We start from the raw sequence: 26,990 nt of genomic DNA on the forward strand, positions 1-26,990 counted from the left end.
TTCGCATGAACTGGTGTCTGCTTTGTTTCAGAGGAGGCCATCCTTACCTGACGGGCTTAGCCGTGGCAGGCGGAGCGTACTACCTGGGCCTGGAAGGAGCAATCATCGGGCCCATTCTTCTCTGCATCCTTGTGGTTGCTTCCAATATCTACAGTGCCATGCTAGTGAGCCCTACGAATTCAGTGCCCACCCCAACCCAGACACCTTGGCCTGCCCAGACTCAGCGGTGAGTTCAGCAGCATTGTGGGAACCGTGTGTAGTCATAGACATGGTTACCTGTCTCTTGTTTTCAGTGATTAGCTGTATCGAGACTTGTCAGGGTAAAAGTCTCTGGGCACCCATTATCCTTGCAACATTTCCGTTAGTCCTTAAGGTTTCCAGAACATTCTCAGCATCAGATATTCTGCTTATTGATATTCAGACTGTAGTCACTTCAGAATAGCTTTTTTTCTCTCTCTTTCTTTCTTTTTTTTTTTTTGTTTTTGTTTTTGTTTTTCGAGACAGAGTTTCTCCGTGTAGTTTTGGAGCCTGTCCTGGATCTCACTCTGTAGACCAGGCTGGCCTCGAACTCACAGAGATCCGCCTGGCTGTGCCTCCCAAGTGCTAGGATTAAAGGCGTGCACCACCACCGCCTGGCCAGAATAGTTTTGGGTATGGTCTGAAGTGTACTGTGTACTCCTGAGGCAGGCCTTGTTTGGTCAGTGTGTTTTTACCTGTGATACTCACTGTATCATTGTGTTTTTTTCATTGTTGTCTGACATACAGTCAGTATGGTTTTCTTTTTTTCCATTTTTCTCATTTTTCAGTGTAGTATTGAAAGGCATCAAATAGTTGTCATTTTATGGCTGTTAAAAGACAAGATTCTGGGGCTGGAAAGATGGCTCAGAGGTTAAGAGCACTGGCTGCTCTTCCAGAGGTCCTGAGTTCAATTTCTAGCACCCACATGGCAGCTCACAACTGTCTGTAACTCCAGTTCTAGGGGACCTGACACCTTCATACCAATGCACATAAGTAAAGTTAAATAAATTATTTTTTAAAAAAAGACATGATTCTGTTAGTTATCTGGTGTGTACATCTGGTGGTTGTGAATTGTGTTTCACTAGCTTATATACCTAGAAGTGGAATGTCTACTGTGTATCAGGTTTAATGTTAGAAACTTGCAAAGTAAGCCAAGGGTGTTGGCTCATACCAAAACCCCAACATTTAGGAGACAGAGGCAGGTGAATTATCAGTTTGAGTACTCTGACAGCAGTTTGGGCCACATAGTGACCACTGTCCCAGAATCAAACAGTGAAAACCTTACAAAATGGACTTTCTGATAGTTAAAATGGCGCTGGTTGGTGACGCTGGTTACCGGCAGAAAAGTCACGGGTGGGGGGGCGTGGGGGGGGGAGTGGGGGTGGGGAGCCAGGCCTGGTGGAGGAGAGAGCAGAGAGAGAGAGAGGGTGGAGGTCTGCGTCCAGGCACGTGGTCGCCCAGCTGCTGCTGACGGCTGTTGATGACATAAGACGCCAGACCCGGAGGAGTGAGGGCAGGATCCTAACACTTTTCTATGTAAAGTATGCAGCTATACAGCCTAGCAACAGTTTCAGGATGACATTTTTAAAACTCCTAGATAGCTCATTATGTTGTGCAGCTTGTCTTCAGTGGGAAAGCACCGATTTCCATGTCATTGTATATTCTAATGTATTTGAGTCCTCCACCTGATAAGTTGGTCCTGACAGTCCACTTACACTTCCGTGTTTCTGTGTAAAATCCTTTTAAAGCAGGTGCTACTCATTTCGTTTTAAATAGCATATCTTTTGAATTGAACATAGTGGCTTCTGAGTTGGAGTCAGCTGCTCAGGAGCCCATTGGAGCTAAAAATTTTATTTTGAGACAGGGTCTCCTTATGTCACTGTGTAGCTCTGGCTGGCCTGGAATTCAGAGATCCACCTGCCCCTGCCTCGAAATGCTCATTTCATGCACCCTTTAATGATGGCTAAGAAAAGTCAATTTCCTTAGGTGACTGACGAAGGCCTCATCAACTGGGTCTTGGCAACACTTGAACTAGATCTTTTCTCCCCCGTGCCCCCCCCCCCCGGGGAGGGGCTCCCCTTCCTTCCCCTCCCTCCTTCTTTTTCTTGAGCCTGTCTCACTGTGGAGCCCAGGCCAGCTGAATTCACGTTCCACCCTTTAGGTTCCTGAGTTATGGTGTGTACTATACTACCACATCAGTTTGCTTTTTGCTTCAGTAGCAGGTGCTCGGGAACCTGCAGAGTGGAGGATAGATAGCTTCTTCAGAGCACTGGGGAGGGAACCACAGATCTTGTTATCTGTATTGCTGTTATTTTTTGGGGTGTGTGTGTCTTCTAATGATTTTTAATATATAAAACAAGAGTTACTTTAAGATGAAACAAAAGAAACCAGTGTATAGAGACAAGAGACCTCTTTCTCTTCTCCTGAAAGTAGGAAGTTGTATCGTCAAGCAGGGGTTGCTGGGAAAGATGATGTGAGGACTAATAGATAGCCACCATTATTTATTTCCTTCAGTCATTCATGTTTGTGGACAGTTTTGTTGTGCTTATTGTGAAAAACAAAGGCTTTGACTTTTCTCTGCACAAAAGGTATCAGATCGTGAAGGTTTCTGAGTTTTGGCTCATGTTAAAAGTGAGCCACTGAAGCTGTAGGTTAGTTATTATGTGTGTGACCTATCTGGCAAGTCCACTGACCTGTGCAGCCCTTGATGGCTATGAGTTTTGGTCCCTTTTGTGGGGTGATTGACTCCTCACAGATCTTCAGATCTGCTGGTTGGAGGTAGTAAGCCCAGCGGCAGCCCGGAGCAGGGAGGGCGATGGGTTGAGATGCAGAGATGCTGTAGCCCAGTACCCTGTGCTAGTGCACAGGCGGTGGATTGAGATGCAGAGATACTGTAGCCCAGTGCCCTGTGCTAGAGCTCAGTCCCACATGCAGCTCTGCCTGCCATTCCTAGTCCAGAACCCTCCCTTCTCCAGAGAAAAGAAATGAATTTCTGCCAAGGAGAGGGCAAGAAGGGACTGCTGCTTGGTGTGGCGGAAGTGGGTGGGGACGCGGGAGGGGAGGTGGTGTCTTAGGCTTTCTTAGCAGATGAGTGGCAAGTCATTGCTTAGCTCCACGCTCCATTCTCGTGGCTAGCTCATGGTACCTACTTCTGAACCTTAGGGGATTTTGCTGAGTGAATTTAGGTTGTTTTAGGCTCCTTCTACTACTGGCTTGGAATTCCTGCTTTTCAGGGTGACCAAGTGCCAGTGGTTACCTGTTGGATTCACCCCACCTACCCCTAGCTATTAATGGGTGCTTGTACTGGCATTCTGTGTTTGATTCACTACTCTTTTAGTGGGCAGTTTTAAAGGGCTGTTTAAGTAGTAATACACATGACACTTCTCACATTTATTGAGACTTACTGTGTGCTGAATCCCATGATCAAAACTTTCTGTGTCTTTTGAGACAGGGTCTCTCTATGTAGCCCCAGCTGGCCTGGAACTCACTGAGATTCACCTGTCTCCATCTCCTGAGTTGTGGGATTAGAGGCGTGCACCAGGCCTGGCTCTGCAGGTGCTCTGTTCTGAACCTATTAGTGTTCCCGTGATGCTTAGAGGAAGTGTAGAGATGTTAAGTTGCTCTGTGGTCACATCGTTCCAAGCTTGCAAGCTGACCTGTTTGTACTAACATTGTCTTTGTCTTTGTTTTTCCTAAATTCTCTGTCACCCAGAGCAGTTCAACCACTGCGTTTTCCCTGTGTGTCCTCACTCAGTAACTGTCCCCTTTGACCATCTATATCTGTCTTTGCCCTTTACCCCTGGAGCCACCAGCATCTGAGCTGGCTTGTCTCTTGGGACTGCTGTGGCTACCTGAGCCTCCTGTCTGTCTGTCTGTCTGTCCCCTTCCTCCTGTTGTCTAGTCACTCTTTGGGAACTGTTTTCTAAGCTTGTTTCACTTTCGTTTTCTTTCCTGGGAAAGCTCCTCCTTTTCTTTGCCAGGAGGCAGCATTGAATAGTAAGTCACCAGGGTAACCACAGTCAACCACAGTGTTAAACTTTTTTATACATCTTTCTACTTCAGGCAGACTTTTCATTCATAAATGAGAGAAATGAACAGTTATGTTTCATTTAAACTTACAGATATCTCTAAAACTTTTAAAGATGCCAAAGGATAAATTAATCGATAGGATTTTGAGAAATGTTATAGATTATTGTGAAAACATTTTCAGGACTTTTCAAAAGCTCTACCTGAGTTTGTTTGTTGGAGAAAGTTTTTAGCTGACTTTGCCTTTCTTCAAATTCAAAGACACAAACTTGGACAACACCCAAAGAAATATTTCCATAAAGAGTTGTTTGCAGCCATGGTTCTGGCAGAGGTGGGGAGTGCCCCCCCACCTACCCCATGTACACATGCCCACATGCATTGTTAGAATTCTGGATAGAGGCTGGGGATCTGCCAAATACAGTGCTCAGAAATGGGGACAGTGTCACTGCTGAGAGATGATCAATACATAGATGGGTGCAAATCTTTGTTGTTTTACTTTTTTTCAAAAGATGATAACAGAATTATTTAAGGAAACTTCTGTTTCAGTGTTCAGATCTGTCACCAGGTGTTTTTGTATTCATGGTGGATTTGGTCATATAACACGAAAACTCTTTCCAAGCCCTGGGCTCCATAGCCAGGAGATGTGTTTCTCCCTCATATCTGTGCCTTTGAAAGAGGAGACGTACTAGTCCTCATGTTCTGAGGTCCAGGAGGCTTAGTTCACTGTCTTTGAAGCTTCCAGACAACTGAGCATCGTGAGTGCAGTATCTCTTGTGTAACATTTGCCTCTGTTCCCCTTGACCTTGAAGGACTTTGCATTGTACTTCAGCCTATTCCTCCTTTATCTGTCCTGTGTGTTTGTGTGGGCTGAAAATGGTTAACACTAAAGGCGTCTGGGAGGAGGTTGCAGGATTGTGGGATTGCTTTTGAAGTTAGATTTGCTTTTTAACCTGTTAAGGAAAAGCCTTGTGCTGTGCATGCTTTGTTCACACTGCTGCCTGGACTTAGTACACTTAACCCTGTGAGGTCTTTTGGTTCTGTTTCTAATGAAAACATGGAGCACTTTGTGATAACTGATGGCTGCTGATTTGCTGTAAAAACAAAATTCACTTTGCTGGACTTTGAGGAAAATGATCTAAAAAGGAACATTGATATAACATGCTGTGTTTATATGGTCACAGACTAAATGTAAATTGGAAATTGCTCTTGAGGGCCTGGAGAGATGGCTTAGTAGTTAAGACTAATTGTTGCTCTTGCAGAGAACCCAGCTTTAGGTCCATATGGTTATCCACAACCATCTGGAACCCTAGTGCTAGGGAATTGGATGCTCTGTTCTGGGTACCAGACATGCACATGAGGCATCTACATACATCAGTCAAATTTTTTTGATTTTGGAAAATACTAGTGTTTTAGGGTCAAATGTCTTTTGTATTCCTCCCTAGTGATTCTGTTAAGGAGAAGTAGTATGGTTTCTCTCTAGATGGGTGCTAATAAACCATCCATATATATTTCACTTCAGGTAAATTTGCCTCAATAATAGTAACAATGCTAATAATAAATCCTATCACCCATCACCAGCTGAACTCAAAACAGCATAAAGAAGATAAATTATTTTTTACTTGTTTAAAAGAAGTCCAGAGGGGCATTCCAGGTCTAGTGTGTTAAACAAATGCCCAAATCCAGTCTCTCCCTATCAGAATGCTTTGCTAGCCTTGACTTGTGGCTTTCTAAGGTGGATACTAGAGCTCATGTTTATTAATAAGCTCTACCTGCCCATTTGACTGTCTGTAAGCACCTCAGCTTTGCCGGGTGACATTATGACTCAGGCCTGTCAGTCATATCAAGGGCTGTGTAGCCACCACTGTCCTGAGGTAGAAGCCTTTGTGCAGCAGACCTTTCTCTCCAGTCAGGACACCAGCTGGCACGTGGCAGTGTTCACTTGGCCCGTCTGATGGAGGACAGCCGTAGTACAAGGCGGGTGATGAAAATGCTTGCCCACATCTGGCTGGAACTCCGCCCTGCAGCAGGGCTTGGCTTCTCTGCTGCTCCAGGGTTCCTACTTCCTAACAGGAGTCTAGCTGCTCAGCATTTATTCCGATCTACAAGACTTAATCTCTTTAATATCATCATAGCTATTTTCTAGCTAGTTAGAAGTTCTGAGAGCCAAGACACTGCCCAAAGTTTCACAACACTTCTCTGAACATCTTGTTAGCCAAAATTCAGTCACATAGCCATATGCGGTTTCAAGTAAGTCTGGAGAAGTCTTTTGGATAAAAAATAATGTACTCAGCCTAAAACTGGGCTTTTGTTTGTAATGAATAAGGGCTAACTAGTAGATTTTGAAACAATCTTGTAAAAGTACTAAAAATAGTGACTGTAATCTCTTCTACCCTCTTAAAGGTTATGAAATAAGGTAATGCTGTATGGTAGCTGGTTCGGGGCTTGCCCCTCCCTCCTTCCTTCTAACATTCTTCTTGTGGTTTTACTATCCTCGCCCCTTCCCAAAGCAAATGCAATCATTCTGTCTTTTTTTTTTTTTTTTTTTTTTTTTTTTTTTTTTTTTTAGGACTTTCCGTGACATCTCTGAAGATCTGAAATCTTCAGGAGATTGACATGGCTTCACTGCAGTGACTTCTCTGGGGAGTTCCACCTCGACAGCAAATTCTCCAGTTGTAGCCTCTGTCCTGTCAACTGTGTCTGGCAGGCAGGGGCACCCAGAAAAGAAGCAGAAGCCTCCCAGCCTTACATGCAGAACACCAAGTGAGGAGCACTTGCTCTAGGCTGCTTTGCGTTTTAAAACACAGCTTGAGTTGAACACTGTGTTAGCTCACAGCTCATGCTACGTTGGCTTGAAAAGTTGCAGTTCATGCACTGGTACCAAGGCTTGAAATTGCCCTCACTGGTTGTCTACTGCAGTGTGTATTTATTAAGTTACCATAAGGGTTCCAAGATACCTGCTATTGAAAGTATATTCAGTGTAATTTTCCTCCTGCCTTAGGAGTTCTCAGCCCCTTTTCAGTGATGAGGCTTTCACTTGGAGTAGGCGTAGTAAGCAGGAAAATGAGTTTGATTCCCTTTTAGAATAACATCATCCCCTTCTTGGAGAAGAAAGGAGTCTTAGGGGTGAAGGGGGTGTTAGTGTGCTGTGACCAGAGGAGAAGCAGTTCGAGGAGAGCTTTCCTCCCTTCCTCCCCTTCACCCCTCTTTTCAACGTTGCCAAATTTCTACAACTTTCCTGACCACATTGGATGAAGATCCTGTTGAGCTGCTATGAATATTAACAATGTGATAGAATCCGTGTGTCAGCTTCTTCTTTTAACTGTTTTACAAGAAAAGACTCTCAGGTGTAGTGATCCTGTGTTTGTTGTGTGCCCCCCAGTTCCATACTTGGAGCTCTACCAGTAAGTTACTTAGCAGCAGAATTTGTTTTTGTTTCTGCCACTAGCACAGTGCCTTGCACATGTGACTCTGGACGAGTGCTTGCTGAGCTGGCCTGTGACTTTCTGCGGATCTCAGACACCAGCACAGTGTTGTACGTTTCTAGCCTTGTGCATAGTCCTCCCCGTGCTTTTCCCGTCAGCTCGCGCGCGCGGCTGCGGAGGCTTTGTATTCTCAACAGTGTCACACTGGTGGGGTGCTAAGCTTCAGGACAGGCAGTGCAGGCTGGTACCAAGTGTTGTAAGACTCCTGTCTTCTGACTTCTCATCTGCAGACTCTGTCGCAACACATTCCGTAGGGCTTCAGCAGTTTCCCGGTCCTGTGACCCAGGTGTTGTCATTCATTCCTTACAAGTGACAGAAAGTTTGTCCTGTTTCATGACATGGCCAGAAGAGCCAGCTCCTAGTGCTGTGCCCTTCCTGGCTGATCAGTCACCAACCCCACCTGTGCCCCAAGGGAATGTAGAGCAGAAGGGATTTGTGTTGATTTTTTTTTTTAAAGCATTTAAGACTAAATTTAATTTTCCCTAAAACATCTCACTAAGTTTGTAAATTTATGTCAGGAGTAATAAACCCCATACTGCTTGGCTTGGCTGTGTGTAATATGTAGACCTGTGTACAGCACGTGCAGATCTGAGTGTATCAGGAATCCCTCAACATTTACGGCCTGTTACTCCATTGCCTGTTAGATTTGACCACTAAATCACTTCCTTTGTTCTTTAATCAGTTGCTCATTTGCTCATTAACACATTTCTTGAGTGTTAGTAAACTCTAGGTGCCATGCCAGGGACTGAACAGGGAGCTCCGGGAGTAACTCACAAGGCAGTCTCTCTCACCTTAAGCACCAGCCAGATCATGTATCATACTAAATGTAAATTCTTGTATTAAAACGGCTGAAGAGAGAAACCAAGTTTGTGTTTGTTTGCTATAATCTGATAAGTTTATAGCTATAATTAGCACATACTCCTAAGAGGCAAATATATACAGCGGTTTGTGTGCATATACAAATTATGTTGCTCCAATGTGCTTTTAGCCATGTAAAAGCAAAATTGCAAAAACCTAAGTTTGAGCTAATTCATAGCTGTTGGTAGGATAGTTCTTAATCTGAATGTGAAGTTGTTTGAGGGAAACTGAACTCCCTGAAATAGTGGCAGTGGCTTAAGCCTGTCCTGAAATTTTAGGAACAGAGGTCCCCACAGAGGCACACAGTCCTGATCAGGAAACTGGAACCACTCCATTGCTACAGTGTATACAGGAACACCACCTGTTGGGTAGGTTGGAACTAGAAAAGTACCCTGGCCTGTGTCCGGCACGGGGAGGAGGTTCTACAGAATTTTCCTAGGATAGATGGGGAGCACATAGCACGACAAGGAGTCTTTAGCCTAAGTCTCTAACTTACCCTGAAGAATTTGCATGGGAGTTTGACCCGGGAAGAAGTTCCTCTGGAGGTCGGGGCAGACAGAGACAGAGTCAGAGACAGAGGCGTGTGTGTATAGAAGGCATCGGTGAAGCAAAAGTAGCTTCCATGAGACTGAGGATAGAGATCTGCCTTAGCATTGTGGAATATAAAAAAACATAAAGGGTTAGTTTCAAGTTTCCTTCCCTGACAGTTTTAAACTGAATGGGTACAAGGGGAGCTGAAAAGCTTTGTGCACCCCTCTGCTCCTGCTTTTGCTAAGAGAGAACAGGTGCAGGGCTGGAAGCATAAATTCCATGTTATGTATGTCCTGCCTGAATCCCACACTCTTATATTTAGACATGATCTATGGCCCCTTTGGCTACCAGTGTTAGATATTATTAAAACTGCGAGTCTCCTAATCCTTCTTCAGGAACTGGCTGCTTTCCTTTGGACTCTGAGATGAAGTCTGTGTTGACTCTTGACTGTGGAAAGGTGCCCAAGATGTGTTATGTTGAGACCCTGTGTCCAAACTCTGACTTTAGGGATGGCAGCTGCTTGTACCAGAGTACAGGCAGTAAAGCAGCGCAGGGCCAGTCTTCTAGCTAACCTTGGCCTTCAGAAGAACTCACCATGCTTTCTCAGGATTTCTGCATTCCTCCATTTCCCACTGGGGTTAGGTACCTGTTTCAGAAGTGTGGCAAGCAGTGCTGAGAGTTCAAGGCCAACTGGGCTTAGACTAGAATACATTCATTTAGGTGACTATCAAGAGATTTTAACCTAGTTGATGGGAAAATGCCCTCAGGACTTCCCGTACTCAGTCCTAACCTTCCAGTCAGTATCTTCTGAGGGTCTCCCACAGCCTTTCCAAGAGTATCACAGTGGGACTTTGAGTGCCCCTTTCACAGTGAAAATTGCATATTGCAGCATACCTTCCAAATTCTTGTTCCTGCAAAGAACAACTATTATTTATTTATTTACTATCAGCTTTTTGTATTTGCTAATCTTGCCATCAAATGTGTTCATTTCGTTAACTCTCTAAGGTCTGGGAAAAACACCTATCTGAAGCCACTAAGCAGCTTTCTTGATAACTTAAAAATGCACGAGAGAATTGCAGATGAAGATTCTTCTTACCTGTCACAGAAGTTTGGTGCTTGAATGGGCTTTTGTAATAAGATGATGTGGTTGTTTTAGAGAAGGAAACAAATTTATGAGTAAAGTAGCCTATGTAACAGAGCCAGTTAACAACAGAAGTCAGAGTGGAGTACAGATCCTCTCCCTCTCAGCCCGCCTTCTGCTTCTCTTCCCTTTTCCTCATAGCTCAACCACGTTTGTCAAAAAAGAGGAGAAAGTTCTATAATAGCAGTTGTTTGCAGAATTAATGGAGTTGTAAGAGAAAAACTGCTGGGGTGGGGAGATTCTATGGTCAATTAAAATTGAGGAATGCTAAGGTATTTCCTTTCCCTGAGATGTTGGAGTGTTTATTATGCCATGACACATTGTGAACTTAGGAGGGACAGAGTGTTTCACTGTATGTTGTCCCCTATCCCTCTTCCCCAACCCCCTCTCTGAGCATCTCAAAAGACCCGGGGTTCTTTTGAGCTTCTGATCAAGTGTACAGGTCTTGTAGAAGACAATTGCTAGTGAGAATACTGGCGGTGCATGTGTTATTGTGGTACCGGGGGATGGCAACAAGTCCAGCAGTCTGGTGAGACACCAGAAAGAAGGCACATTGTTGCCCAGAGCTGTGCTTACCGGGAGGACGTCCTTTCCCACCTGTGGCACACAGGATCAGTATCCAAGTTATCCAAGAATCACTTAATGTGCAAATACACTGGTGGCGTTGATACTGCATCTTAGCAGGCTTTTGTATGGCACTTTATATTTTCAGGCACCTTTGGGTTCAACCCTGTGAGCTATAGTGTTACAGTCATTGTACAGACGAGGCACTGGAGAAGTTTGTTGTTGTTGACTCATTCTCTTCTCCCTTCTCCTGCTCTCCTCTCTCCTATGTTTAGATCATGTTTCCTATGTTTCCTCCACGAAAGGATGGAGCCAGAATTTGGTTGCAGAATCTCTGACTCCAAGTCCAAAGTTCTTGATACTGGTCTTTCCTTCTAGCTTTATGTATATGATGAAGGTATGGAGACAGATCTAACCATGGTTTTGCTTATTGTGAAGTACAAATTCTCTTTCATTGGAGTGACCCAGAAGTGTAACTCTTACCGTAGCTGTCCTAGAGAAAACCCTTCTTTGTCCTTGCAGTCCTTGCTCCTTGTTCAGGTACTTGGTTTGTACTTCAAATACTGTTTGATTGTGAAACCAAGATGGAACATATCATGGTAATTATTTAACTCTGAAAATGTATCACCTCTGCATTCTCAGGTGAAGGAGAAAAATGGTTTGACAGGAAAAATAGCATTCAAATGCAACAATAAATATCCTTTATTACACAGATGCTGTTTCTTAGCTTTAATTTGCTTTCACAACTTACTGATGTAACAACATCTTTGTAAAATGTAAAATATTTATATTTTGAAATAAAGTCACAAATGTTGGATGAAACGGGTGATAAACTTAGCCTCTTATTTTTTGAGAAATCTGATCTTTATCCAGACTCTCCCTGCATATCCTACCTTTGGCGCCAGTATAGATACTGGTGCCAGTATTTTTATGAAATTTGGTCATCTTAGGTGAGGGAAACTGTCTGGGAGTAGATGTTTGCACCTTAAAGAGGCCACAGGGTTCATAGCTGAGGCAGAAGTCCTCAGTACATTGGAGAGAGGCAGCTTTGTAGATTAAGTGTGAGGATGGTGGTTGAAGGTAAAAATGGGAAGACAGGGACCTGGAGAGGGGGCTGAGGAGTTAAGGGTAGATACTGCTCTTCCAGAGGACCCGAGTTGGATTCCTCACACTCTTATTGGGCAGCTGGTAACCACCTGTAGCTCCAGCTCCAGGGGATCTGATGCCTCTGCCCCTCCAAGTACTGCACTCACATGCACATTCTGACATACAAACACAATTTAAAAGAAAAGAACTGGAAGACGAGTTGAATTCAGGAGCTCTTCTTTTGTGAAGAACAGCCTAAGTTTTGCTGTCTCCATTACCGGATGCCTGTGCTGCTTTGGCAGATGAAGCCCTGCAACTTTGCCTTCAAACACTGCAAGTTGAGCCCCTTCAGTCTAACTTGATGGGGAAAGCCAGTCTCAGATTCCTTTTTGCCCCACAGATGCGCATTAGTAGCTATGGTCCTTCAAAAATACTTTCTTATGCTTCTCAGTCAGTTGCTTAAGTTTAGAATCCTTCCTAAGGTGCAGGCTTCTAAAAGCCTTCCTTGGCTTTATTCCTGGAAACCGGAGGAAAAGGAGTGTTGGCACTCCCTCATCACAGGGATTCTGTGTGAGCTCATGGTTGGGCTGAGAGAATGGATTCTTAACCTTAAGTGACTTCAGTCAGAAATAGAATCTTTTCATTCAAGGAGCAGTTAACATGCTGCTATTTCTTGGCTAATATTAAAAATTCTAAGAAGACATTTTTAAAAGATACAGTATTTATCAGTGCACACTTTTGTTTTTAATTCTCTTGAAGGTGAATTCTAAAGATACTGCCTGCAAGATCCACTGCCTTGATAACTTATGTGAATGTATTATATCAAATGTTTCAACTCCTTGTAAGAGATATGTAATCAGAAAATAGGAGTGAAGGGGAAATGGGGTGGACCTTCCTGGGAAGCCATGGAAAGATAATTATAATTGCCATCTCAGGGCAGAGGTTTCCTACCATTTTCAACCCCATCAAAGCATGTAGAAATAATTTATGAGAATACAGGCATATGGATTTGGTGAGAAGCTTTGCTGGGGACAGTTGTCTTCTGGTAAGAGGCTACGTGAACATAGGGAGTCCCTCAGGTGTCTTGTTTCTCCTGCTTTAGGTAAAATACGCTTTGGAACACAACACAGAGGAAAGAGACACTGGTGCGGCCCAGGGGGCGGGCCTGCAGAGATGGAGCTCGAGGGGTGGGGCAATAGCGGGTGGGTGGGGCTTCCATGGATTGGGGTGGGGCTAGTGGGGGCGTGCCGCCCTAGAGGCGGAGCTGATGAACCCCAACGGCTGCGCTCCAGACTATGGGGGCAGGTGGGAAGGGCCGAGGGGGGGCGTGGCTGGGGCGGAACTAGCTAGGCTGGGGTGGGGCTCGGGGGCGGGACCGAGGCGGTGGTGCCCGCCTGGGGGCGGGGCTACCGGGCCCGGGGTCGCGTGGAGGCGGGGCCGAGGCGGTGGCACAGGGCTAGGGGTGGGGCCTCGGTGCCGCGAGGCGGCAGGCGACCGACGGGCTGGTTGGCGGGCCCGCACTGGTGCGGAGAGCGGGCTGTACGACCGGTGGAGGGCTATGGCCGCTTCTCCGGGCTCTGGTGGCGGCGGCGGTGCGGGAGCTGTCCACTCCTGCAACACGTCTGGCTTCGCCTTCGACTCGGGACTGGAGATCAGAACGCGCTCGGTGGAGCAGACGCTGCTGCCCCTGGTTTCTCAGGTACTGCGGCCCCGAGTCCCCGTGTGCGCGGCCCGCGATGGCGGCTGCCGCTTTTCCCTGGCCCGGCATGGCGGGGCGGGAGGCGGCGCTGTCCCGCATTCCGTGAGCGCGGCGACGGCGCGGCGGGACTGGCGTGGGGGCCCGGGGCGGGGCGGCCGCTCCTGGGCGCGCGGTGAGGCGCCCGAACCCAGCAGGTGCCTTGTCCGGCCTAGGTGGCCCGACTCGCCTGGCGCTGCGGCTTCTGCCCAGGGAGGCCCAGCGGCGGGACGGTGGGATCCCTGCGGGGTCCCCTGGCTTCTAGAGCCGCGGCGGCTGCAGCTGCGCAGTCCGCCGCCGCCGCTGTCCGCATCCCAGGCCAGACCCGGGCGTTGGACGCAGGCTGGGGCACTCCAGTTTGCCTCCCACTCCGGCATGTTCTCCAAGGCCTTTGTCCCGTTCCCTGGGCCATATGTGGGCTCGCCCAACTCCCACCCACTCTGGCCACCTGTCTTGTCCCTCCCTGCCACTTGCCTGCCCACCTCTGTCTACCTGGACTCTGCAGACTGACGGGAAGTAATGCTTGAGGCTTAGTCCCGATGCACACGCTTTGGCCAGGTCTCAGTTGGGATTAGTGCATTATTATATTTGTGGGTTATAAAAGAAGTCTAGAATCAGCTAAGTGATGTGCTTAATTAAAAAAAAAAAAGTTTTGTTTCTCTGAGCTGAGGTATATATAACCCGAGGGCTAGAATTCCTCACCTACAGCTGTGGTACTATGCCAAACACCAAGGGAAGAATTTTGTCTTTGGCGGTGCGTTGGCGATGTGTGACTCATCCTAAGCTGTAACATCTTGGTGACTCATGCCAGGATTACCAAGATTTTAGAGGTAGAAAGAATCTTAAATTATCTGACTCTAAATTAAAAAATCATTTCTTACAATAACCTCAACACCTGGCCGCCAATGCCTTACATAAACGCTTTTAGTGAAGGGGAGTTGTCACTATTGCCACAGACGTTGAAATGTTCCAGCCCTGTCCTGAAAATATTTGAAAATTGTAGTTATATGTGTCCCCTAGGTTCTTGTAATGCTAATTAAGTAAATGCCCCTCTTTTCCTCCCTGCATCCTGTGATTAGTGGAGCAGTGGTGACTAGCTCCGGCACTCCCCGTGGCTTTTCCTCTTCCTGAGTAGTGGATGTATGATGGATCAATGGAAAGAGTGCTGTCATTTCTTTCCAGTGTCCACACCTCCTTCCACCCCGGAGCACCCCCACACCCTCATCCGCAGAACAACCACAATCCGTAAGTGGTGAGAAGTGCCGAAGCATTTTTACAGGGGAGAGAGAGGAGAGTGATGGACTTGAAATTGATAGTGTTTTATCCATCCACTTAATACTAGCTGTAGGCTGTGTTCTAAGCACTTTGCCGGCGCTAACTCGTTTACTTCTTGCCCACCCATGAGGTGAGATACATGCATATTCTCGTGAGGCAGATGAAGAAATTGAGGGTTAGACCAATTAACCTGTTATTAGGAATTTCAATTCTTAAATGACAAACTGGGGTTTGAATCCAGGCAGCTTGGCTCCAGTAGTCAGCTTTTAGCTGCTCCTGTGTCCCTTCTAGAGATTAGAGGAGGTGGTGAGGTCAGCGCAGAGGAGTTACAAAGAAAAAGTTCCACAGTAGAAAAACTAGCCAGAGAGCTGCAATCTGGGCAAATAGTAACTTTGTATAGTATCGTTGCTAAAAACTTGCCAGTACTACAGAGCTTTTTAAATTTTTTTTTTATTCTGGAGTATGGAGAGTAGAAGAGGAAACGTGCTAAAAAGTAACTAGAAGGGAAAACACCCCTCCCCACTTGGTTTGAAGCCTTATTCAGGCTCATAGCTGAGGTTCTGCACACTACAGTTGTATCTCTGTCACACTTCCACAACTGATAGGCTTAGTGGTAGGCTGTCCTCAACCAGACATAGTTAAGTTCCCCTTAGTATCAAGAGATGCATAAAGCATGGTTACAATGTTTGATTAACAAATCAGGGAAGTACATAAAGATAATTTAGACTGATTTTAAAGTTTCAGTGAGTTTAAGATATTAAAACTGGCCGGAGACTTAGCCTCTCTTCAAGGATATTTTAAGTACTTTAAGCAAGGATTTATTGCATACTTAATAGTTTGCTGCTCTTTAAAGGGCATATATTTTAGTTGGGAGGTAGGGAATGTATAGAATAGCAAGCACATGCCAAGTATCAAATACACATTATCAATAATAAATGCTCTGAGAGCGCAGATGCTTGAATCAGGGATGGCACTGTGAAGGAGACAGGGTTTGAGGTAAACAAGATTAGCACCGTGCAACAGAAAGTTGACGGCTTTTATTTTTGTATTACTTCACTGCTGACTTTCCCAGTGAAAATCTTGACTTTCGGGTTTTATTCTAGGAAAGCAAGGTTTTTGTCAGCATCAGAAAAATATGTATTCTGTCTTCACAGACTAGAAATGAAGTATTTTTATAGCAATAGATATAGAAAGAGCCTTTGCTTCCCATCCAGCTTCTAATTATGACAAAAGGATTTTGTAAACTGATGGTAGGAAATGCTTTCCTTGTTGGGGATGTAGATCAATGGAAAGACGGCTTGTCTAACAGGCAAGAGGTCCCGGGTTCAGCCCTCAGCACTGGGGGGAAATGTTGCTGAAGGGTTGGGGGAATGGCCTATGGGAAAGCACCTGCTGTGCAAGCATGAGGACCTGAATTTGGATCCCCAGCATCCAGGTCTAAGCTGGCAGGGGTGTGGAGTTGGATGCTGAGAAGCTTGTCCGTGAACTTTAGGTTCATTGAGAGATTCTCTTAAAGAACAATGTGGCGAGCAGTTGAGGAAGGCAGCTGCTGTTGATCTCTGGCTTCCCCACACACATGCACAGGCATCAGTACTTGCATAGATGCATACACACACACACACACACACACACACACACACACACACACGCACGCACACACACACACGCGCACACACACACACACACACACACACACACACACAAACAAACACACGCGCGCGCGCGCACACACACACGCACAGGCATGCAGGCACATGAGCACACAGTAAACACGTTGCTGGAAAAGCCTTTGTTAGCTGATAAGGGTATCTACAGGAAACTTTATAGCAACAGTCAACTTTAAAGATGCATTTCTTTTAACGGTAGAGACAAGAACTACCATAGATCCTATTCAAACTATGCCAGAAATTCCAGCCCTTCTATAAGACAAGGAGAAGAAACAAAAGGTACAGAGAGAGTAAAAGAAAAATGAGAAGTCCCGTTGTGTTATAATTATCAATATAGAATCTCAAATTAGAGGTAGTTAGCAAGTTCATAGAATATGAAGTACTAAAGTCAGTTGCATTTCTCTACATTAATGAACAAAAAAATACTAATTATAGTAAGACTGTAATATACGAAGTTAGTAGAAAGATATGCATGTATATGTAGCAAAGAGGATATCAGACTATGAAGAAAATTTTATTGAAAGCCAGAGTGGATCTGAGTGACTTGAGAGAAAAGTACTGCATTCAGGCCTAGATCAATAGAATTCTAAAGACACAGCTCTTGGCTTTTCCTATTGATTTGTAAATTTAATCCAATTCCAATGAGAATTCCAACAGATTTTGGAATAAGATCTGACTAAAGTAATTCTAAAAATTTATATGAAAGACCAAAGAACCAAGAATAGCCAGATTAAAGCAAGATGTGTAGACTTACTCTACAGGGTCCAGATGTGGTGGCGTACGCTTTTAGTGCCAGTATTTGGGAATTGGAGGCAGGCGGATCACTGAGACTTGGAGGCCAGCCTGGTCTACACTGCAAGTTTCATGCCACCATGGCTACATAGGGAGACCCTATCTCAGAAAAAAAAAAACTGAAGTTAGAAGATGGGCATAATGGTCCATGGCTGTAATCCCCATATGCATGAGACTGAGGCCGGAGAATTATTAAATTACAGGCCATCCTGGGTGACATAATGGTACCCTGTCTAAGAAAAAGGTTGATACTACCAATGGCCTAGCTATTCAGCTCCTTGCAGAGTACCTGCAGAGAAACCCTGTGTAGTAGAGAAGTAGAATACAAGTATGGATAACATTTTCCTTTGGAAGGTCCCAAACTGAAAACTACCAGATCTCCTTTAATAGGATGTTTAAATAAACTGGGCAGGGCTCAGCTAGTGAGAGTCTATGAGTAAAATGACCGAGCCACAGCTGTGATTCCATTCCTTTTCTCTTTTTGTCTGTTGTGGGTCAAACCCAAGGTCTTACGAGAGCTAGGTAAGCACTATACTACTGAGCTACACCCCCAACTCTTAGTATTTTCAAACAGGATATCTGTATAACCCAGGCTGGACTCAAACTCACCACCTTCCTGTCTCCACCTCCCAAATGTTAGGAGTATAGGTGGGTACCACCACAGTGGATTTTGATATTGCACATTTTATAATCTAAACTTTTTTAAAGCTCCAGGCTGAGAACCAGGCATGTTTTCTGTAGAGTTATTCCCACCCCTTTTATATCATTTCATTCTTCCTGTCACCACTGCCTCTAGAGTTTTATCCAAGGGAGGGAAGAAGGATGCCTCCACCCTGGTGCGGAATGTCACTCTTCTGCCCTCGGCCTTCCCTCCAGACATCCTGCCAGAGGACCCTTTTCGTGTCTAAGGTAGCTTCATTTGGTTCTTCCCATCTTTCTTCGCCTTGGGAGTGTTTCAGAGTCTTTGTCTCAGTACAGTTTGTGGAAGAAGAGAGTAGATAAGTGGCTTTCTCTTCCTTGCTGATTGAGGCAGTGGATATGAGTATGTTTTTGAGAGCAAGGATAAAGGAAAACTCAACTGATAAAATGAGGCTGGAAGCCAGTGAAAGTGCCCGCCTCTGCCTTCTTGGAAGAATCTGACCTTGAATGGTGTGTTCACTTCCATGCTTTGTGCAGCTAATTAGTCAGTTCACATTCTGAATTCTGAGGACTTACTGAGGAGCTAAATCCAAATAGGATTTAAATTATTCTTCAGGTCCTAGAGAACTGGACTTTATATTTGCTTTCCTCCCAGTTTCCCATTTTACTTGCTTTCTTGTCTCCCCACTAAGCAGGTAAAGAAAGCCCCTGTCAATCAAGTATAAACATCAGTTCTAAAAATTTAGAACATCCCAAACAATGAGGACAGAACAGAACTGACACTATTCTTTCTTTTTTTTTTCTTTATGTAAATGACACTATTCTAAGTACTCTGGCTTACATTTACTCCTTTACTTCATAGGGTAGCCTGAGCATGTTATTGTCCCAGTTCTTACAGATGAGGGTCGTCACAGAAAGGCTGATAACTAGCTGCATCCTGGCCGGGACTCCAACCCAGGCAGCGTGGATGGAGTCCGTGTTCTTAAGTGCGAGGATGCGCTTGTTTATCCTTCATGAAGCTTAGGCAGATGGTCTCAAGTAAGCCCTGGTTCATGTTTCCTTCCCTACCTGAGTTTTCACTGGATCACATCAGCATCCTTCCCCCACAGAATCCCTTCTTTGCCTTCTGGCTCATTCAGGCATTCTCTAGAACATCCTGTAGATATGTCTGTCAGGGCAACTCTAAGTGGTCACTCTTACTGTTCTTCCTAGTTTTCAAGAATAATAGCTAGCTTTTGTATCTGGCATATTACAACTTTGGAAGCTCTCTCACTGTTTCCCCCTCGATCTGAGGAGGTAAGAGAGGCATGGTGATTAAGAGTAAAGGCAACTTTTGGCTCTTCCAACTTCAGGCTTTTTATCTGTATAATGAAGGTAATAATAGGTAGATACCTAATAGAAGCTAGAAATGTAAGCACTAAATGAATGTATGCAAAACATAGACTCACTCTTGTGCTTAATAAATCTAAGATAGATAAGACTATCTTAGATTTTGCATAAGGGTATTACAATGCAATCTCAATTTTTAAAAAGTATATTAAGTACATATAAAACAGGATTGGAATAATTCAACAAAAAACCTTCACAGGATTATAGGATTACAAGTTAGTATTTGAAGTTTTTCTGCATTTATGCCCCTTCTTGTTTTGGGAATAATTAACACATGTGCTTTCTCTTATTTTTAAAGTTCATTTTTATTATTTTTAATTCTGTGTAGGTGTGTGTGTCTGCTTGTGGGTATGCACATGTGAGTAAGTGGAAGTGTCCAAGGAGGCTAGAGGTTAGGATTCTTTAGAGCTGGAGTTATGGATGGTTGTGAACTGCTTGACATAGGTGCTGGGAACTGAACTCAGCTGCCCCAGAAGAGCAGCAAGTACTCTTAACCACTTAGCCATCCATCTCTTCGGCCCTGAATCTGTCTCCTTAAAAGTATGAAAATGTTAGGATTAAGTAGATGCTTGGGTAAAGATTTTATGATTTACTCAGCTCCTCTAAATATCAATTTTCAATGACTGTATTTGGAATAAGCATTTTCCAGAATGCTTCCAGTAAGAGGAAGACAGCCACACCTAATAATGCACTAGGGAGGATGTTTGGAGTGAAAGCAAAACGCTCATTTGGGAACTGAACAATAGTTGGCGCTTTAGCCCAGTTGTAGAATCTGTTCTTTATAATTGAAAAATTTAAGCATTATGCAAATACAGAATTTAATGAGCAGAATGTCTTCCTCTGGGCTGCTGTAATAGCAATACTAAGCTAAAGCCCAGCATGTGGGATGCACTGTTCAAACCTCAGTCCCACAAATGAACAATAGAACCACACACATCTCTAATAACAGGCATTTATTTTGGCACAGTGTGGCAACTGGGTGGTCTAACAAAAAGGTGGTCAATATTCAGTGTTTCCTAGACTAGACTGATGTCTTCTCCCTGTCCTGATGGGAGATACAAAGGGGCAGGGGCCCTTTGCTTTCTCCTTTATAAGGTAATCCTGTTCATGGGCGCTCCGAATTCATGGCCAACTCACTTTCTAATAATTGATGTTAGGATTTCACTTTATGAATGGGGCGGGCACAACCACTCTAAGTAGCCACTTCCATAGTTTTCATGCTTGTAATCTCTTATGTGAGAGCTTGAAATAGTGGTCAGGGTCTCTGTTCTATGTGTGGTTCTGAGAGTATCCTAGTGTCGGCCAGATATGGAGGACTAAAGTGGTATGGATGGAGTTCGTACCCATGCCCCCTCCTTTTAGACAGTCCTGAAGTCCTCACAGACCTGCATTAGTCCAAGCTCGGGCCACACTGGTGTTTTTCCTATTTACCATCCTGCTTTGCAGCACCATAGCCCAATCATCCTCACAATTTACTCTAGTGATTCTTCTTGGATGCAACTACCTAATGGGCTCCTAGGTAACATTTATGCTGAAGAAAGATCTGCCCCTCTGAAATCAAGAAATGAGCAAGAATAACTGGACATCTCTCTGGACTGGTGGGGCTTATTTATTTTTTTAGATGTATTAAAAAGGCGCGGTGACACACACCTTTAATCCTAGTATTTGGGAGAGAGATGCTGGCAGATTTCTGAGGCCAGCCAGGGTTACAAAGTGAGACAAAAAACAAAACAAACCAAAACAAAAAAACTTGCAAAAAAAAAAAAAAAGGAAAATTAACCATACCTAAACTCTATATATCTTGGTGAACTTCTCTATACAGTGAGAATAGCCATTCTGAACGTGTGGAGTGTTATAGTGGATTTTATACATTCACTATCAAATATATTTTATTCACTTATCTACTACCAAAAATACATAAATGAATAAAAAACTCAAATCAGTTAGCTTTTTATCCTCTTCTGTGACTGTGAGAATTTACTTCAAAACACACATTTGAAATTATGTTTACTTTCACCTAACAAAATACCCCCAAACTTAATGGATTACAGTAAGTCAGGTTCTGAGAGTAGCTTACTTGGGTGGCTCTGTGGCTCTTGCTAGCTGTTGGCAAGAAGCCTTAGTTCTTCATCACGGCAGCCTTCCCATGGAGCTGGTCAAGTGCCTTCCCATCTCACCTGGCTTCCCCTAGAGTAAATATGGTAGAGAGCAGGAGATAGAAACTGCAGTGACTTCATGCTTTACCTTCTAGAGTAGCACACTGTCTCTATTGGCTGAGGTAGAAGATATCCCCCTGCTTCCAAGTCTGGAGTGCTGGGATTACAGGCCTGTTCATCACAGCGCTGTTGTGTGGTGCTGGGAATTGAACCCAGGGCTTAGTGCATGCTAGGCCAGCACTCTACCTCTCAAGCTCCATCCCTACTTTATTCTGCTAAAAGTAACTAAATTAGCTTGCCCTCAAGGAAAGGGGTGGAGACTTTGCCTCTTGTAGGCAGCAATAGCAAAGAGCTCAGTTCTCTAACCTCAGTGGTAAATTGTTTACCTTCTCCCCTCTGCAGACAGCCTCTCCAGAAAGCATGACCTGGGAATCTGGTCCAGATGAGCTTTTTAAAGAGAGCCATATTCTAAGTGCAACTCTCCCTCGCTATAGGAAAAATAGGAAGCACAGGGTATTTGTAGGCTTGTGCTAAAAAACCAAGGAAAGAAGGAACCACTGGTTTACAGCTTCCTGAAGTGCACCTGGACCCAGGTTGGCAGTTCCTTAACCAAACTCAAGTCCCGGGGATTGGCCTCATGTCTCAGCATCGCCTTCTCAGTCACCCTTTCCACAAAGGACAGTGTTTGTAGCGACTTTTCTCAGCCTGTGGAAGCTTGGGAGAAGGAAATCCTTCATTTCCTATTGATCCTCTTTGTTTTTAAGTCCAAGCGGGTGGCGTTTCTGCTGGTGTATATAATTAATTTTGTCTGTTGTCCTTTGAGTCATGCTGTGCTCAGTGTGTTAGACCAAAGCCATCCCCACAAGTTGTGCGGAGGTCAGCTCTTCTCTGCCTTTGACTTCTTCGGGACAGCTGAGGACAAGTGCCTAAGCTCCCGAGGCTGAGTTTACAGTCACTCCCTTAGCGCCATCTTTAGACTTGACTTTCTTTTTTTTTTGGTTTTTTTGAGACAGGGTTTCTCTGTGTAGCTTTGCGCCTTTCCTGGACTTGACTTTCTTGACTGGGCTTTAGATGTCGCTTTTGCCTGTAAGCCATTTGTAGTTTTATCATGGTGTGCCATCTGGCGAAGAATTTTCAGAAGCAGCAAGTTCTGGCTTGATCTTGTTTAACAGTGTTTTACTTAACTTCTCTCTGTTCTCTTATATTTTACTGCAACCATCAGCCCCTTCAAACTCCTTCAAATCACCTTAGCTAGACCTCCTAATTCTTGAGGGATATTTTCTATTTTCCCTGTTATTAAGGATGATTTTCTGCCATTACCTAATAAAGATCCTTTTGTTCTAGTTTCTAGTGAGGTTTTTTGTTTTGTTTTTAACCTTCTTTAAAAAAAAACAAAACAAAACAAAAAAACCCCAAAAAAACAAAAACAAAATCCCAAAAACTATGTGTGTGTCGGGGGGAGGTGTGCATGTGATACAATGTGTGTGTATGTGTGTGAGTGTGTACATGCATGTACCACTGTGTGTGTGTGTGTGTGGAGGTCAAAGGATAATCTTAGATGTCTGTTTTCACCTTTCATCTTGTTTGAGACAGGGTCTCTTATTGTTTGCCTTTGTGTGGGCAGGCTACCTGACCCATGATCTTCAAGGAATTCTGTGTCTCTGTTTCCCATCTCCCATAGCAGTTTGAGGAGTGCAGGTGTCCTTATTACTGACTACACCTGGCTTTGCATGGCTTCTGATGATCCAAACTCAGGTCCTCACACACTTTACCTAGTGAGACATCACCTTAGTCCCTTTCCTGCTCCCCCTCCCTCTTTTCTTTTTTTTTAATAAGCTTTGTTTGTTTGTTTGTTTTTTGTTTTTTGAGACAGGGTTTGTCTCTGTGTAGTTTTGGTGCCTGTCCTGGATCTCATTCTGTAAGCCAGGCTGGCCTTGAACTCACAGAGATCTGCCTGACTCTGCCCCTCAAGTGCTGGGATTAAAGGCGTGTGCCACCACCGCCCAGCTTAATAAGCTTTTGCCTACACTTTTGTTGTAGTCTGAATGTTGGTTTCCTCTTAAAATCCTTATATTGGAACTTAATCCTTTGGGAGTCATCAAGTCGTGAATGAAACTAATGCTTTAGGGTGGAGCCTGAGGAACTTGTTTGCATGGTCTATCAAGTGAAGAGCCAGGAGCACTATCCATGAGGACCTGCCCCTCACCAGACACTGAGTCTTCTGGAGACCTGAACCTGGGCTTTGTAGGACTGGAAGCAGTGAGTTTGTATAGGACCAGCTTAAAGTATTTGTTTTGGTAGTCCAAACTGACTAAGAGAGCTTCTCCAAAGTCACCTGCTTCTGTACAGTGTCCTAAGCATTCCTGGGGCTTTTTACTCATCCTCCAAAGTCATTCACACAGCCTAATTACAAAGTTCCTCTCAAAGCTTGGGTTTTGTCACAGCATCTCTTCAGATCTGGGTACCAAAATCTGTATTACCTATCTATTGATGAAGAAAAATGCCTTCAAACTGGGTAGTGGTGCCCATGCCTTTAACCCCAGCATTCAGGAGGCAGAGGCAGGCAGATCTCTGAGTTTGAGGCCAGCCTGGTCTACAGAGTGAGTTCCAGGACAGCCAGGGCTACCCAGAGAAACCCTGTCTCAAAAAACCAACCAACCAACCAACCAACCAACCAACAATGCCTTCACTAGTTTTCTATTGCTGTACTTAAACATCCTGATTAAAGCAACCCGGGAGAAACAGTTTATTTTAGCTTACAGTGCCAGGAAGCTCACACGTCAAGGAAGGAGTGGCAGCGGTGGAGTGATGTCACATTGTAGTGGCAGTCCCTGATGGTTAGGATAAACGGCACCGGTGGCGGCGCTGGTTGTGGGCCACAGCCACGACTACCATAGTTACAAAGAGCTTTATTAGAAAGAAGGAGGGGATGGGAGGGAGGAGCCAGGCCTGGAGAGAAAGAAAGACGGCGGGAGCAGAGCAGAGAGGGAGAGTGGGGTCTGCGCTTACGTAGTTGCCAGCGCACACTAATGATGTAAGACTCAAGACCCTGAACTGCTCATGTGCAGGAGTGAGGGCAGGGTCCTAACAGTCCCCAAGTAAAGAGAACAGGAAGTGGGACCAGAGCATAACATCGCAATGCCAGCCTGGTGTGGTGGTGCATGCCTTTGATCCTAGGCAGAGCTCTGCAAGTTCCAGGCCAGCCAGGGCTACATAGTGAGAACCTGCTTCAAATAGACAAACTTCAGTGCCTACTCCCAGTGACATACTTTCCTGAGCAAAGCTCCTTCTCCTAAAGTGCTACCAGATAGGGATGAAGTGTTCAAGCACATGAGGGACATCTTACATACCTAGCAAATCACACCAAACTTAGCGCCTCAAAACAACAAACATTTGTCTTAGTTTCTGTAAGTTAAGAATTCTGTAGTAATTTACCTGATGGTTCTGGACCAAGTGCCATCACAAAACTGAAATAAAGATATTTAGCTGGGCCTGTGGCAGTTCAGAGGCTTAAACTGGCCTGGGAGAGTGCCACTGTGTTCACTCATCTGACTGGCAAAAAGCCTCTGTTCTGCTACAGCTGTTGGCTGTGGTAGCGATTCCCTACCTCAAGGGCTCCTCAGTGGCTCCATGTGGGGCAGCTGTGATGGAGCAGTGAACTTCCTGTCCCTGTGATTGATGAGAGAGAGAGAGAGAGAGAGAGAGAGAGAGAGAGAGAGAGAGAGAGAGAGAGAGAGAGGAAGGAGGAGGAGGAGGAAGAAAAAGAAGAAGTGGAAGAAGGAAAAGAAAAAGAAGAAAGAGACAGGGAGGGAGAGACAGATTCACACACGAACACACACAGACAGAGATAGACAGAGACAAGGAAAGAGAGACAGAGACAAAGAGGACATCACAATATCCTGAAACCTGCCCAGAAATGCACCATGATATTCATTGTTACCTGTTTATCAGAAGTGAGTTTATACTTGGGAGGGAAACAGAGTTCCTTCTTCCTTGAAGGAAAAGTCTGAAGGAGTTTATGAATGTTTCAAAATCACCACAGAGATTATACTCCATTCCCATGCAAAAACCTTTCTGTGGCTCCCAGTAATGCACAGAACAAAACTTTTTTGAAGCAGGATCTCATTCTGTAGCTCAAAATGGCCTGCATCTCACAATCCTTCTGCCTTAACTTCTCTGGAATTGCAGACATGCGCCACCACGCCCAGCTGAAAACATGAATTCTTTGCTCCAGTTCCCAGCCTTACATGGCCAGCTCCTGGCCATCCATCACGGGGCACTGGTTTATGCTTGCCCCTTTGCTCACTGTTTTAACCACTTCTGGCCTTACTTCATTCCTTGACAGGACAGGCTCGTCCCCAAAGCCTCTCACCCCTTAGTTTCTGTTCTTTGAAATACATCATCCCCTGGTGCTGCCAGCCTGCCACTATCAGTTTGATCTCAGGCTAAAGTACCACTTCCTCAGAGAAGAAAGAGCAGTCAATCTCAGGTGGCTTCATGGGTACAATATCATATCATACATTTTGTATAGCACATCATTATAGTTATTTTTCTATTTATAGGGTTACTGTGTTTCAACATTTGAATGTAGCACAGACCTTTTCTTTGAAAAACATTCATTGATGTTTTTTCATTGCTTAGAATTTTACTTCACCTAGGAAATATATTTTGTGTGATTGAACTGTTATTCTACTATACTGCAAACATTGGAGGTAGGACTGTATGTCTCGATCACTCATGCGTCCTGTCTTAGTGACTGTTTATTGCTGTGAAGAGACCATGACCAAGGTAACTCTTATAATGGAAAATGTTTAATTGGGGCTTGCTTACAGTGCAGAACATTAGTCCATTATCATCATGGCAGGAAGCAGACTGGCCTGGCTCTGAAGCAGTAGCTGAGAGCTTTACATCCCGATCCACAGGCAGCAAGCAGAAAGAGAGAGACACTGGGCCTCTAACAGACTTTTGAAATCTCAAAACCCACCCCCCAGGGACCTACCTCCCCCAATAAGGCCACACCTTCTAATCATCCCAAACAGTTCATCAACTGGGACTAAGCATGCAAATATATGAGCCTGTGGGGTTGTTCTCATTCAGACCACCACACATCCTGAGAACTTGGCATCTAATAGATGTTAAACATGTGTTGGAGAACAAGGTTGTAGATGAAAATACTTAGTGGCAGGGCTCCGGAGAGCTACCTCGGTGGCTGTAGAGCCTGCACCACCAGTATAGGGCCTGGGTTTGGATCCCAACACCCGGTTAAGAACTGGGTGTAGTGGCACACTTCCAGAACCTCAGTGCTGTGGAAGAGGATGGAGACAGTAGCATCCTTCGAGCTCACTGGCCAGCCAGGCTAATGGAAGAATACTCTGGGTTCACTGAAAGACCCTGTCTTAAAAAACAAGGTGGAGAGCCATTGAGGAAGACACCCCAAATCGACCCTGGCCTCAACACACATGCTCACACATGTGTGCACATGTGAACACATGAACACATACACAAAAATAAAAAAGATTTAGTGGCATTCAGTACATTTCTCTGCATCACTTAGCTTATCTCTAAGTGTGGTACCCACTTCAAATTTAGACATATCTGTTCATTCTAAGCTCTTAATACCTTAACTTAGAA

The 26,990-nt window shown here is 44.7% G+C and overlaps 2 protein-coding genes across 7 annotated transcripts in view; both read left to right on the plus strand.

The window, feature by feature from the left end:
* Positions 1 to 11,442, plus strand: part of Tmem245 (transmembrane protein 245) — an 82,341-nt gene extending 70,899 nt beyond the window's left edge. For all 4 annotated transcript variants that reach the window (XM_052715027.1, XM_052715030.1, XM_052715028.1 and 1 more), the window contains 2 exons: positions 32 to 226; positions 6,611 to 11,442. In XM_052715027.1, the coding sequence (XP_052570987.1) occupies positions 32 to 226; positions 6,611 to 6,656 (241 nt within the window). In that variant the 3' untranslated portion in view covers positions 6,657 to 11,442. The remainder of the gene's footprint in view (positions 1 to 31; positions 227 to 6,610) is intronic.
* A 1,720-nt stretch (positions 11,443 to 13,162) lies between these two features.
* Positions 13,163 to 26,990, plus strand: part of Ctnnal1 (catenin alpha like 1) — a 57,959-nt gene continuing 44,131 nt past the window's right edge. For 2 of the 3 annotated variants that reach the window (XM_052717146.1, XM_052717148.1), the window contains exon 1: positions 13,163 to 13,405. In XM_052717146.1, the coding sequence (XP_052573106.1) occupies positions 13,265 to 13,405 (141 nt within the window). In that variant the 5' untranslated portion in view covers positions 13,163 to 13,264. The remainder of the gene's footprint in view (positions 13,406 to 26,990) is intronic. The other variant, XM_052717147.1, reaches the window with a different exon arrangement.

This window comes from Peromyscus californicus, unplaced genomic scaffold, assembly GCF_007827085.1.
Source record: "Peromyscus californicus insignis strain IS unplaced genomic scaffold, ASM782708v3 Scaffold_5__1_contigs__length_169319896, whole genome shotgun sequence".
Classification (NCBI taxonomy): Eukaryota; Metazoa; Chordata; class Mammalia; order Rodentia; family Cricetidae; genus Peromyscus; species Peromyscus californicus.